General features: G+C 49.0%; 1 protein-coding gene across 1 annotated transcript in view; it reads right to left on the bottom strand.

Moving 5' to 3' along the window:
- B4GALNT3 (beta-1,4-N-acetyl-galactosaminyltransferase 3) overlaps positions 1-13,171 on the bottom strand; it is a 94,169-nt gene extending 80,998 nt beyond the window's left edge. Inside the window, exon 1 of the mRNA XM_023642955.2 lies at positions 12,583-13,171. Within this exon, the coding sequence (XP_023498723.2) occupies positions 12,583-12,751 (169 nt within the window). The 5' untranslated portion in view covers positions 12,752-13,171. The remainder of the gene's footprint in view (positions 1-12,582) is intronic.
- Positions 13,172-13,408: the final 237 nt, after the last annotated feature.

Below are 13,408 nucleotides of genomic sequence, written 5' to 3' on the forward strand. Positions count from 1 at the left end.
CATTCAAGAATCCAACAGAAGACTAGCCCAAGGGGGAGGAGACCCCAACTCAGGTTCTCCAGGGACAAGAAGCAGTGGTGAAGCTCTTGCTCTCTGGATGGCTACTTCCAGAGCGTATACACGCTCTTCTGCGTCTCCCAGCAGCGGGACTGCTTCCTGGCTCTCTTTCTCCCACATCACATCCGTCCCCTGCAACTCGAGTACAGGGATTTAATTGGGAGGATGTCCCCCCGTCAATTAAACTCTAGGAACGTACCATGTACCAGGTATTGGGCAAAGCACTCAGGCAGAGTTCTTAACAAGGGACCCATGGATAGGTGTCAGGGGCCTGTGTCCCTACCCAAAATAGCATGCAAAATATATGAGGGGGCAGGCTAATTTCTGGTGGAGTGTCCAAAGTCTCTTCATGAGATTCTTACAAGTGTATGTGAGCCACAAAAGGTTAAAAATCTCGGCACTAGGGAGACAAAGAGGGACAAATGCCCAGGTCCAGCACTCTAGAAATTTGCAATCTCGTGGGGGAAGACAACAGAGACACGAATAACTCTGACGCAAGGCAGACTTTGATAAGCGCACTAATGGAGGCACAAAAAGATGCTGTGAGGGAAGGGGGCAGAGGTTAATGCCAACTGGGCTGTCGATAGGACATCCCCTGCCCCTGTCCTGGTTTTGGGATCCGACTTTGTAATGAGGCAAAAACAACCACTATTACTTCCCCCCAGGCCCAGACAGAACCTTTGGCCAGCACCTCTTTCTCAGGTACTCCCAGCAGAAAACCCAGAGTCGGAGGCTGACTCTATTCCTGCCAGGCAGGTGAAGGAGGACGTAGTTTGCAGGACAGTGGAGGCAGTAGGAAGGAGATGCTCATCCTGAAACTGAGCGATGACCTTGTTCTCCATGTTTTCCTCTTCTACTCAGCTCCCATTCTCCGAATTCCTAAGGTACTTGCAATCCTGACATTCAGCTGGTACTTAATCATGTCCTCTACCCCTAAGTCATCTTTTTTTAGGGAAGTCACTTCTTGGAGAGCCCCCTCCCTCTCCGAGCTGGTCTTTTCTCTCACCCCTCCATCCAGAAACTCTGTGCCTTTGCCATGTTGCATTTTCTTCCAAGAACTCATCACTAGCTGAAATTCTCATCTATTTGTTTATGTATTTATTATCTGTCTTTTCCTCATGAAATGTAAGCCCCATGACAGCAAAGCCTTTAAATTTCTGGTTCCCTTCTGTCCCTAATATCTACAACACTGCCTGGCACATACCAGTGCTCAATAACTGTTTGTTGAATGAATGTCTCCAGTACCTTCGTATTCTTCTGCAGGACCAGCAGTTTCCAAGTCCCAGAGAGGAAAGTGTAAGGAGAAATGAAAGCCCTTTATTCTCACCAGAACATTTTTGAGATGTTGGGTGTGCAGGGCAGCCATTAATTAAAATGATCACGGCAGAGTGTAGCCAGAGAACCATGTGTGAAACCCAGAATTTTCGCATTCTATCGCCTTCTCCATCAAATCTACCACCAAATTCCACCACTTCTTTCCTTGGCAGGTCTCAGCTTTCTTCTGTCATCTTTCTCAGCTAGGCACCCATCGCCCACACTCTAGCTCACTGCAATAACCACCTGAGTGACCTCTCTATCTGCAAGCCATCCTGCGAACTTCCAACAGCTCATCTACGTCTAATCACAGGCCCTGGGACACAAAAGGTATTTGCTAAATGTCTGAAAAATTAAAGTATGAATCAGTGGATGAAAATAAGAGAACACTGCCTTCATAATATCAAATCCTTGCTTTGAAAAATTTACGTCGCTCCCTACCAAGCCCAAACTCAGCAGCCTGGCACTTGAGACGTCACAACCACTTTTTCAACCTCGGCTTCACACCATGCGAGCCTCTGCACTCCAGGAGGCGTGTTCCATAAACTTACTTAGCTTCTGCCAGATTCCTCAAGCGGAAGTGTTCACCTGTGCTTAGACACACTCACCCATAATCCCAACGGCTGGAACTGGAGGAGGTCGTAAAGACTTAGGCCAAAGGACTTCCTTTTGGAAAATATAGCAAAGTACTAAGAAATGCTGGATGAAACATGACAAACTTCTTTTTGTTTACATAGTTAAGCTCTTCATAAGGAAAGGGAAATCTCCAGGAACCAAAAAATCAGACGTGAACGTCAGAGCAGCAAGCAGATGCTAACACTTTGACAGCCCCTTAGTTGACGGAAACCAACAACTTTAGATAATAGATTAGATAAAATGAATTTGTTTTAAATTATTAAAAACAAAAGAACAATATAGTATTTTAAAAGGAACCAAATCTGAAACAGAACCAAATAAAACAGAGATGTGAAAATTATAGTTAGTGAATCAAGTGAAAAAACAGGGTAGGCATCTCTCCCTCAGTCTCTCTCCCTGACTTTCTGCCCTTCTTTGTGCCTGTGCCATTTTCCTTGCCTTCTGCTGTCGGAAGTTGTTCGCCTGATAGGAGCGCCCGATCCTCCTCTCCGTTTTCCCAGGCCCCCTACTCAGCTGAAATAAAAAACAGAACCAAGAACTAAGAATACATATTAACACTTTGTCCCGGTTCTAGGAAATCCTCGACATCCTCACTCTCCCCGCCCATCTTTGACTCAGAGGTGGTGGCAGAGTCAGGAGGCCAGCTGGTTGGTGAGCGGAGGGTGAGTATGCGCACGTGCCTGCAGGCATCCATTTGAACCCTGGGTTGGCAAGCAGGGTGGAAAGGAATGGCTCAGAGGATTTGTAAGAAGATCTCAGCAGAGAGGCCTTTAATCTTTGAGGCAACTGCTTGTATGGAGGCCATGTTGTCAGGGATGACCTTGGAGGCCAAGGAGCCAGAAGCACTGGGATAGCTGCCACTTCTCAGTTCAGGCAACTGAATCTTAAAAGACCAGCGCCAGAAGGTCAAAGATGGACTGTCCCTGGGGCACCGTGGTGACACAGGAGGGGTTCCAAGCCTATCCCTGAAAGAGGCATCCCATTCAAAGATTACGAAACTGAAGCCCTCGAAAGAAAAGGGCTCTGCCCAAGGACACTTGATAAGGCAGTCACAGCTAGGATCTAAACTGAGGTAACTGCCCAGTGTTGCTGCCTTGCAGCCCACAAGTCCTCAGAGTGTCCTCAGCGACATGCAGCAGAGAGCGGCCTACCATGTCCCAAAGGCTGAGCTTGTGTGCCCTGCCATATCCCCAGATCTCTCTCATTCTCAAAGAAAGCCTTCACTTCTAACCCAAACATTTGAAATCTCTGTCTGGGATGGGGATGGAAAGATGAAGGCAGTGCTCAATACCATAAAGAAAAAAAGAGTGGATAAAGAATGCATATCTGGGGGCAGGTGCTGGGCATGGATGGCCTGGAGGCTGCTGAGAGACTGGGCATAGCTGTGCCATGGACTGAGAAGTTGACGAAGCATTGGCAAAGGGCTAGATAAGGAACGTGTCCATTGACATCCATCTGCCCAGCCATTCTCTAATTCCTACCAGGCTGTAAATTCAGGGGAACGAGATGAGAACCAACATTCATTGTGCACCTAATACGTGCTGGGCTTATGTTACAGCTAACTGGGCACCTACTATGTGCTAGACTCACTAACTCTTATTTGGTCATAAGGGAATCTCTACAGGGAGGGCATTATAACCCCGTTACCCAGATGAAGCATCTGAGGCTTGAAAGGAGTAAGACCTTATACAAGGTCCTGCAACTGGTGAGTAATAGAGCTTGGATTCCAACACCGCTCTGTCTTCAAATTCCATAATTTTTTCCAGGAACCATCAACACTTTTAATCCCACTCAGTCCCACACAAAAAAGTAAATGCTCCATAAACATTTAAAGTTTTAAAATGAATCACCTCTGCAAGCCATTCAAGATTTGCAAAACATGGAGCTGGCCTGGTGGCGTATCGGTTAAGTTTGCGTGCTCCCTTTCTGTGGCCTGGGGTTCGCCGGTTCAGATCATGGGCACGGACCTACGCACTGCTTATCAAGCCATGCTGTGGCAGGCATCCCACATATAAAATACAGGAAGATGGGCACGGACGCTGGCTCAGGGCCAATCTTCCTCAGCAAAAAGAGGAGAGCTGGCGGTGGATGTTAGCTCAGGGCTAATCTTCCTCAAAATAAGAAAGATTTGCAAAATAAATAAAAATTGAAAAAGACGCATCACTCAATTTCCTGGGCATTTATGTATAAAATCCTTAGTCTGTCTGGGATGTCATTTCTCTATTCCCACCTCCCACCCTTCTTTCTCCCTTTCCCATCCTTGATCCTCTTCCCAGCTTCTGGTGCCATAAAGCACAATTCTCCCTGGTATGGAGTGGAACATGCGTGTAGCTTCCGCTGGGTACCCCAAGAACAGTTTAAAAGAAGAAACGGGGAGAGGAGGCAGATAGCATCTCTTCCCTGGGCCTGTTTTCTCATCTGTTAGTAAAGGGGTGGCTCTCTGATGTTTGTGACTTGATGCATCCATAAGCCACGGCTGGACAATGGCCACACGCCTTCATGTTTATTTATGGTATCCCCATTGGTCTGGGGGGGTAGGAGCCCACATGACAACCCTGAGGTTTCTGGCCTTCCTAGCCAGTCCCCTGGGTTGTTCAATCAGAATTTATTGTTGAATGTCATTCAATTTTTCAATACCTAAAAAAAGACAAAAAAAGAGACGTCAGAAAAATAATTTTTCAGCTCTCTGTTTTTGTGGTGAGGAAGACTGGCCCTGAGCTAACATCCGGTGCCAGTATTTCTTTTTTTTTTTTTTAAAGATTTTATTTTTCCTTTTTCTTCCCAAAGTCCCCTGGTACATAGTTGCGTATTTTCAGTTGTGGCTCCTTCTAGTTGTGGCACGTGAGACGCCTCCCCTGCATGGCTTCACGAGCAGTGCCACATCTGCACCCAGGATCCGAACTGATGAAACCCTGGGCTGCCGAAGCAGAGCACGCAAACCCAACCAGTGGGCCATGGGGCCGGCCCCCAGTCTTCCTCTTTTTGCTTGAGGAAGATTGTCACTGAGCTAACATCTGTGCCGATCTTCCTCCATTTTGTATGTGGGAGGCCACCACAGCATGGCTTGATGAATCAGCAAACCCCAGGCCACCAAAGTGAAGCACGCGAACTTAACGACTATGCCAGCAGGCCAGCCCCACTTTTTTTATTTTTTAATCTAGAATTCTTGTCTAAGGTATTCCAGAATCTAGTGTCTGGTTATCATAGCTTATTATACTTTATTTTTTCTTTTCAACAATCTTTAGATCAGAATGGTGGGATTATGGGTAGTTGTTAATTTTTTCTTCATACTTTTATATATACCATGGCACTTTCATTGATTTCTTTTATGCTTTGATTCGGACCAGAAAAAATTAAAGTGGCTTAATGTAAGACAACATAAACTAGAAGTAGCTGCAGGGAAAAAAAGAAAAAAAAAAGGGGATACGCATAAAATTGCTACCAAAATGCAGACCATAAAATTTTTTAAACTTTCTTCCAGATAAGCCAAAAATTGAATTCTAAAGCTTTCTAGTAACCGATACAAAGGGAGAAATCTGAGTGGTCATACAATTTACATGGCCAACAAAAATCAAAACAAATTGATTGCTCAAGAGAAGCACAGCTATTTCTAATAGGAAGACCAGAAGAAACATTTTGGGGGGGTTCTCATACACAGGATAAGCAATGTTTCTCAGCTCCATTCTTGCCGCAGCTTTCATGGAGAATTTCACAAGGCTGTATCTCTTAGCAGTTAGGGCCTTGGTCTTCCTTGGCCACTCTTTAAGTTATATCAGTTGTATTGGGGTGCCTAACGCACAAAAAAAAAGTAATTTTGCAGGGGTTAATGTGGTCCAGATACACAGCTGTCATCTGGTATAATGAACATGCATTATTTTTATAACCATAAATATTATTTTAAAAATAAATCACATATTTTTACACATAAAGTATAAAAACAGGCTAGATTAGGGGCCAGCCCCATGGCCGAGTGGTTAAGTTTGCGCACTCTGCTTCAGCAGCCCAGGGTTTCGTCGGTTCGGATCCTGGGCAAGGACACGGCACCACTCATCAGGCCACACTGAGGTGCCATCCCACATGCCACAACCAGAAGGCGCCACAACTAAAAAATATATGACTACGTACCATGGGCCTTTGGGGAGAAAAAGGAAAAATAAAATCTTTTTTTTTTTCCTAAATGCTAGGGGGCCGGCCCCGTGGCCAAGTGGTTGAGTTCGCGTGCTCCGCTGCAGGCGGCCCAGTGTTTCATTGGTTCGAGTCCTGGGTGCGGACATGGCACTGCTCATTGGGCCATGCTGAGGCGGCGTCCCACGTGCCACAACTAGAAGGACCCACAATGAAGAATATACAACTACGTACCGGGGGGCTTTGGGGAGAAAAAGGAAAAAATAAAATCTTTAAAAAAAAAAATTAAAAAAAAATTTCAAAGGCTAGATTAATCTATGCTTATGGTAGTGATTGAAAGGGAGCCCAAGGGGGCTGCTGGGAGCTGGTAAGGTCCTGTTTCTTCAGCAGGGTGCTCCATACACAGGTGTGTTCAGTTTGTGGAAATTCACCAACCTGTATACTTATACGTGTACTTTTCTGTACATATAAGACACTTCAATGGAAAGTTCAAAATACACACAAAACCAGGGACCACAAGGACAATCTGCATCCTCATTTTATAAAATAGTTGGTTGGTAGTTAAGAAATAAAAAACATTTCATATAAAAAATAAATTACATACTAAAATATCACAAGGATAAAAGAATATTGAGTTTTGCTTGTCCAATGGATATTTCTCACACTGAAAGCAGCACTTCTTAGAACCTAAGAGTCAGTAACAATTTAAAGATTTACCCATCATGCTTTGCTTAGGATATATACCGTATTCAGCCCAACATCCTTTATATACGCCATCCAAACTATTCTCACCTCTTCCAGTAGTATTTTTTTATATCGGATAAGATATAAATCTATTAATTGTGGATAGCTAGGTCAAAGGATTGTCTGAAAGCTCCAAATGTATGTATGGTTGGCCTAGTTTAGACCTCACCATCCTTGGGTATAAGGAAAAGTGCTCATGGAAAATAAAAGGGTAGATTTTTGAGACTGGTGGAACTTGGTAGAGAACTAGACAGTGAGAGGCCGACTCCAAGAACAGCCTCCAGGCCCCCTTCCAAAGCAAACTCTGCTATGGCGGCTGCTCTGCTCTGCTCCATAAAGCTCAGCACTAAAGGGCAAGACCAGGCTCCACGGCCTGGAAAATTACTGCAGTGCAACTACCAGCCGTTCCTAAAACCAGCTCAGAAGTGGTTGCTTCAGAAGACCTGGCGCTGCAAAGCAGTTTTAACCAGGCAGGGCGTCTGAACAATTCCCAGGACAGGGCATGCGAAGCAGCCCCAGCACCACTGAGCAGGCGCATGGGGCCTCAGCTCAGACTGAGGGTCCCTGGGTGGCGGGCAGGACAGAGAGGGCAGGCTGTGTTGCTGCAATTCTGCTGGGCACGTCAGAGCAGGCACTGAAGGGGCCAGGAAAAGGAGATGCCAAGTCTGGGTAAGGTCGTCTTTGTCACACACTGCCTTCCTGGTACAGACAGTGCTAGGTCTGAAGAAAACACACTTAAGTATAAAAAAAAAAATCGATGGCTTAATTCTTAACCTTCGCATGTGTGTTTAAACGGTATTGTTGTTCATATGTATTATGGTAGAAGGAACAAGAATTCCTAGGTTCTATTCTTGGATCAGTCACTGATAAACAAAATATCTGCCAGTGGAAAAATATCAGGTGCTTGGAAGTTCAGAGCTTACCATAACCAGAAGGCCTTTATTTGAGTGCCTAGTATGTCCCCAGAATTGAATACTGATTTGAAGATACACGCAGCAGCAGGGTGACCAGGACGGCAGCATAAAGAGATGTAAGTAGGACACAGGAACAGGAGCCAGAGGTTCCACGGGAAAGAAGCCAGGGCAGCATGAGACATGGTCCCAGGGCACACAGAGCACACGAGGCAGTTGTGTTTCCCTTCTCCACTCGCCTCTGCTCTGAGTTTGAACTCTAAGCCACACCATCCCTGCTCTGCCTACACATCTGTCTCATTTTTTCTGCCTCTTTGCCTGCCTGCGTCTCAGATTACTGTTCCGCCCTGAGTTACCTCTGTTACTGGAGGGTTTGCGTCCTTTCCAAATCGGAACGCCTGTGGTGACCCGGGGAGCTGAAGTGCCTCCCTGACATCTGGGGGTATGCCTCCCTCAGCCCACTCAAAGTCAACTAGAAATCACAAGGGCCAACCAGAGAGATGTGTTATAGATTTAAGGCAGAAAGCTGACAAATTCCTGAGCTCGAGAACACTTTGAGGTTCAGCAGGTAAACCTGCCACTTAAATGGGGACATGCCAGATCCAGCCTTGCGAGATCTAGAAAGAGGCTCACACACGCTTTCGTTCAGCCCTGGCTCTGTGCCAAAACGCCATCTCTTGGCTCCAGCACCAAGCTGGTCCCAGCGCTAGGTCAACTATAGAGCAAAGAACCTAGAAACCACTTTAATCCAGACCTCTCTCCTCAGGCAGGACTTAGCTAATCCAATCTGAACAAATGGGTATAACTTGTTAAAACCTGCCAGAATGGAGAGTTTTTAATTTCCAACAATAGTCTGTTCCCAGGGCTGCTTTTCAGCCAGTACACACCGGTACAGCTGTACTAGTTATTAAATACTAAAATACTTAGAATGTGTTGGTATATAGTGACTGCCCTGAGTTACCTCTGAATGCCCCACCACCACTCTGACCTGATCCCAGGATTGCTTCATGACCCAGCAGCTAAAGGGCTAATGCCAGCCACAGCAAGGGACCTTCAGGACTCTGTTCAGGCACCACCATTCACACCAAAGTATTGTTAACTTGTTTTACTATTACCCTTCCCTGAGTTCCATTCCACCACGCAATCGTGTTCTAAAACATTCAACTGCTCTCTCTATTTACTGAATGAATGCCACGCTTTAAGGTTGTTATTGAAAGTCTTTCTTTTTTTTTTTTTTTAAAGATTTTATTTTTTTCCTTTTTCTCCCCAAAGCCCCCCGGTACATAGTTGTATCTTCTTCGTTGTGGGTCCTTCTAGTTGTGGCATGTGGGACGCTGCCTCAGCGTGGTTTGATGAGCAGTGCCATGTCCGCGCCCAGGATTCAAACCAACGAAACACTGGGCCGCCTGCAGCGGAGCGCGCGAACTTAACCACTCGGCCACGGGGCCAGCCCCTGAAAGTCTTTCATAACATGGCACCATCCCATATTTTCTTTCATACCCTCTGCTTCACCAAACCCAGATGCTCAACATTCCCAAATACTAACTTCTCCCTGACTCTTAGTCTTTGTTTATGCTGCTCTTTCTGCCTGGAATAGCCTTCTCTCTCCACAGCGATTAAAATCTTACCAACTCAACATCTCCTCAAATGTCACCACTTACATTAAACATTAGTTGAAAGAGCCATGTGCCATTTCCAGAAGTGTCACAGCAATGTCCAGGTTCTACATTTGTAAAACTTAGGATTGTTTCATGTTATGATTATTTTTACATATGCACCTGAACTCCCCTGGTAGAGAGAAAGCTGTGAGAGGGCAGGAACCATACGCTGGTCTTCATTATATCTAAGTAACCTAGGACAATGTCTTACTCAAGGCATATGCAAAGGGCATGTTTGTTTAAAGAGTGAACAACTCTAATTCTTTTGTCCAAGAGACCCTTTTTCTGTTTGTTAATGGTTTCGGTTCCTTTTCTCTGAAGTTACTCCAATAGTGGTTGTATCTTTTTTTACATATGGAGCCCAAATTGCACATCATCCATATCTTAAACTACTGGGTTATCCCATGAAGACGAAGCAGGAAGCAAGCTCCCCTGTCATTACTTTACCACCCTGGAGCTGGTGACTGCCATCTCTCCGTGCACTTCTTCCAGCACCACATTCAATGTACCAGTCACAGAGGGACAGGCAAATGAAAGGGTCCTGGTATCAGAGGCTGGCCTTACAGATGACAGGAAAGCTGGTGGTAGAGTGAGCTGGCAGGGCAGCTTGTTGGGAAGCAGAGCCAAGATGGGCCTCTAGTTGCTGTGGTCAAGGCCTCGGGTACAGTCCTGGAAGGAGAAGTTTTACTACCCTGGTCGCTGTTGTACACCAGGGTGTAGACAAGGGAATGCTACCAACCCCTTCCTACCTTTCTTCCTCCCCTGCTCTGCCCCCGAGGAATAGCTCCGAGCTGAGACTAAGACCCATAGGACACGAGAGGACTTTGATGCTCGTCTGGCTTCTTAAAAACAAAGAATAGAAGACAAGGAGCCAGGAACCACAGCCACCTTCTAAATCTCATTCCAAATGGAAATCAAGGGAAGCATAGAATACAGTGGGACAGCCCAGTGTGAAAAGCCACGCTGCAAAGCAGAGGCAAGCGCTTCAGGCTTCTAGGAGGCTGAGAAGAGGAAACAAGTGATCCATCAGTGCCCGGGCTTGGACTCGTTAAAAATGACAGGAAAACAGAAAGTCAATTTTGGAATAGAAAGCTGGGAGCATTTTTCTGGAGAAGGGTCAGTTTGGAAAAAGAAACAAAGAATCAGGAAACCCAGTCAGAGAGTTAGACTCATCCAGGAGGGGCACCACACAGACCCAAGAATTGATGGCTAAGGACGAGACAGCCCACAGGGGACAGAGGCTGGGAGCCAGAGTGTGAGATATCATTATGGCAAAGCGGTTCCAGTCTCTGAGCAGAAAACACTCTTGAGGTAAAGGAAAAGTATGTGTTGGGGGGTGCAGGAAGGGAGGTCGCTGATTTCAGGGTCACAAAGCAACTGCTTTCCTTTCTGTTTTTCATCTGTGCAGGGGATCCCACTGGCTACCACATTAATAAGATGGGGGCCACACTGAGAAGGGATTTCCCAAGGTGGAGAGAAAGGAGATCTCTCCCAGGGCCTCCCACCTACACACACTCCAACCGGCTCATCCACTTGGGACTCTCTGAGTGGCCGTGGATGGCAGAGTAGATTCACTCTCTTTCAGAGGGAAGAGCAAGGCTCGGCGAGGGAACTAGCTTTGGGAAGGCAGATTTTGGTAATCAGCAGGAAGAACTCTCCTAGTTGCTCAAGGAGGGGAGATCACGCAAGCTTAGTATCCACACTGAGAGCGATCCTGCAGGTCATTTAGTCCAACTTTCTCCTTCTACCTGAGAAGCTGCCATTTTTCCTTTGATTACCCAACTAGTTAGTGGCAGAACCAGGACTAGAACCCCACTCTCCCAACTCACACGCCCAGAATTATTTCAACTGCCACAGAGCGAGAGGTTCCTCCATAAACACACACCTCCACCCTGAAGCAGCTAAATTACTGACCCTACTAATTCCCCCTCTTTGGCCACAGGAGGAGGCAAAGCACCACACCCAACTCTGGGCAGATGAGTTGACACAGGACATGTCAGAGCTTCTTCTCACCAGCAATTTCATCAGTCATTCCTTCAGAGTTTCCCGAAAGGGGGAGGTGAAGAGACGGGAGACAATGTGCTAGAATTACGAACCTCTGCCCCTCCGGCTTGGGAAGGGTACCTGGTAGTTTGGGGATTTTCTCCACTCCTTTTTCCAAATATTATATTGATCTTTTACAGTCCCTGACACTTGCAGAGTTTTACTTTGTTAGCTCCATCAGTAGTAAATTGAAAACCATCTCAGATAGCCTTGCCTGTTGAAGTAAAAAGAGAAACAGACCATTCCCTCCCCATTTCCTAGAAGGAAACTGAGGCACAGAAAAATTAAGTGGCTTTGGCTAAGTTAAAAAAGAAAAGTCGGAATCTACCCACTGCCTGGTCCACTGTACCGTCCACTGTCTCCTCGAGTAGGGTCTGGGGAGTTTAGTAGATTCCGCAGGGTCCCCAAGGCAGGCTGCAGGTAACTAGCTGGAGGGGCGGCCAGGACTAGGAGCCGGGCGGCTGGTGAGGAGGTGGGAGGCTTCGAGGAAGAGGAAGGGGCTGGGAGGGGAGTGGCCTATGGGAGGGAGGAGAGGTAGCTCTCCTGGATATGGTTAAAATAAAGAACCCGCAGAAAACGCAGCAGGAGGGGAAACGGAACGAGCCGCAGAGAATGTGGTGAGCGAAGTTTGGTCCGCGGAGACTGGAGCGCGTGGCCTCGGTGGAGACTAGACTGCCGAGGGCATCCCAGACACAAATACATAGGAGCCCGCGCGGGGACCGCGCTCTCTCTTCCAAGGGGACTGCCAGCCTAGCGCGGCTGGAGGCGCCCCAAGTCTCGGCCAGCATGTCCACGGGGCGGGCGGAGAGCCTCTCTCCTGGTCGCCCTCCGAGGGGAGAAGCGAGCAGCCCCAAGGATGCCGCGGCCCGTACGGCTGGCGGCCAGGGCTCGGCTCGGGAATTCGGCGCCCGGCCCCGCGGCTCCCCACCCCCACTTCTCTCCCGGAGCAGGCAGCGGGGCGGCGCCGGGCACCTGGAGACGAAAACGAGGTGGAAACCCGAGCTAAGGATGAGAGGCGGGTCCCCCCAACGCGGGAGCCACCGGCACTGCCTCCTCCCACCTCGCGCCCTCCCCCGCCCCCTGGCGCTACTTACTGCGGTTCAGGGGGTTCCCGCCGACCTGGGCCGACGCCACCAGTTCCAGATACAGAGTCCAGAGCCCCAGCGACACCAGGGCGAGCGCCAGCAGCAGCCGGAAGCGCCTCCGCAGCAGCTTGACCGGACGCACGAGCAGCAGGAGCAGCGCGGCCCGGGGGCTCCCCATCGCGCTGCGCCGGAGTGGCCGCCGCCAGCGCGGGCTGCTCCCTCCCAGCCCCCGGCGCCCCGGCCGGGCCCAGCGCTCCGGGCGCACGGAGTCCCAGTCCCAACCCAGCGCTTCAGGGCTGCTCCGAGGCCGTCTCCCCCGGCCGCTCTCCAGCCGGGCGCCGGCTCATGCTCCGCGCGCAACGGGTCCCTCGAGTTGCACGGGCTCCACGCGCCGGGCTCAGGTCTCCCGGAGCAGAGCCCGGCTCCTCCTCCCCGAGTCCTCCGCGCTCGCGCTCGCGCTCGCCTCTCCTCCCCACGCCTCTCCTGGTCTCAGGCTCGCCGCCGCTCGCTCGCTCGCTCCTGCAGACTGCCCACAAGGCGGCTGCCCTAGGTGCGCGCCTGCCCGCCGCTCCCCTCGCCTCCTCCCGCTCCAGCTCTCTCCCGGCTCAGGGCGCGACCGCACACCCGCACCACCCACCTGTCCCGCCCCGGCCCCGCCCACGAAGCACAGGTGGGCTCCGCCCCGGAGTTGCCCAGAGAGGCGGGAAGAGCCCCTCCGGCCTCCCCGGGGCAGCAAGAGATGGGCCAGAGAATAGTAACTAGCGCTCGCTCAGACTGGGGATGGGTGGGGTGTAGGAATGGGCCTTACGACCGGACTCCGTGTGACTGAAAGAAA

This window comes from Equus caballus, chromosome 6 (assembly GCF_041296265.1).
Source record: "Equus caballus isolate H_3958 breed thoroughbred chromosome 6, TB-T2T, whole genome shotgun sequence".
NCBI classification, from domain to species: Eukaryota; Metazoa; Chordata; class Mammalia; order Perissodactyla; family Equidae; genus Equus; species Equus caballus.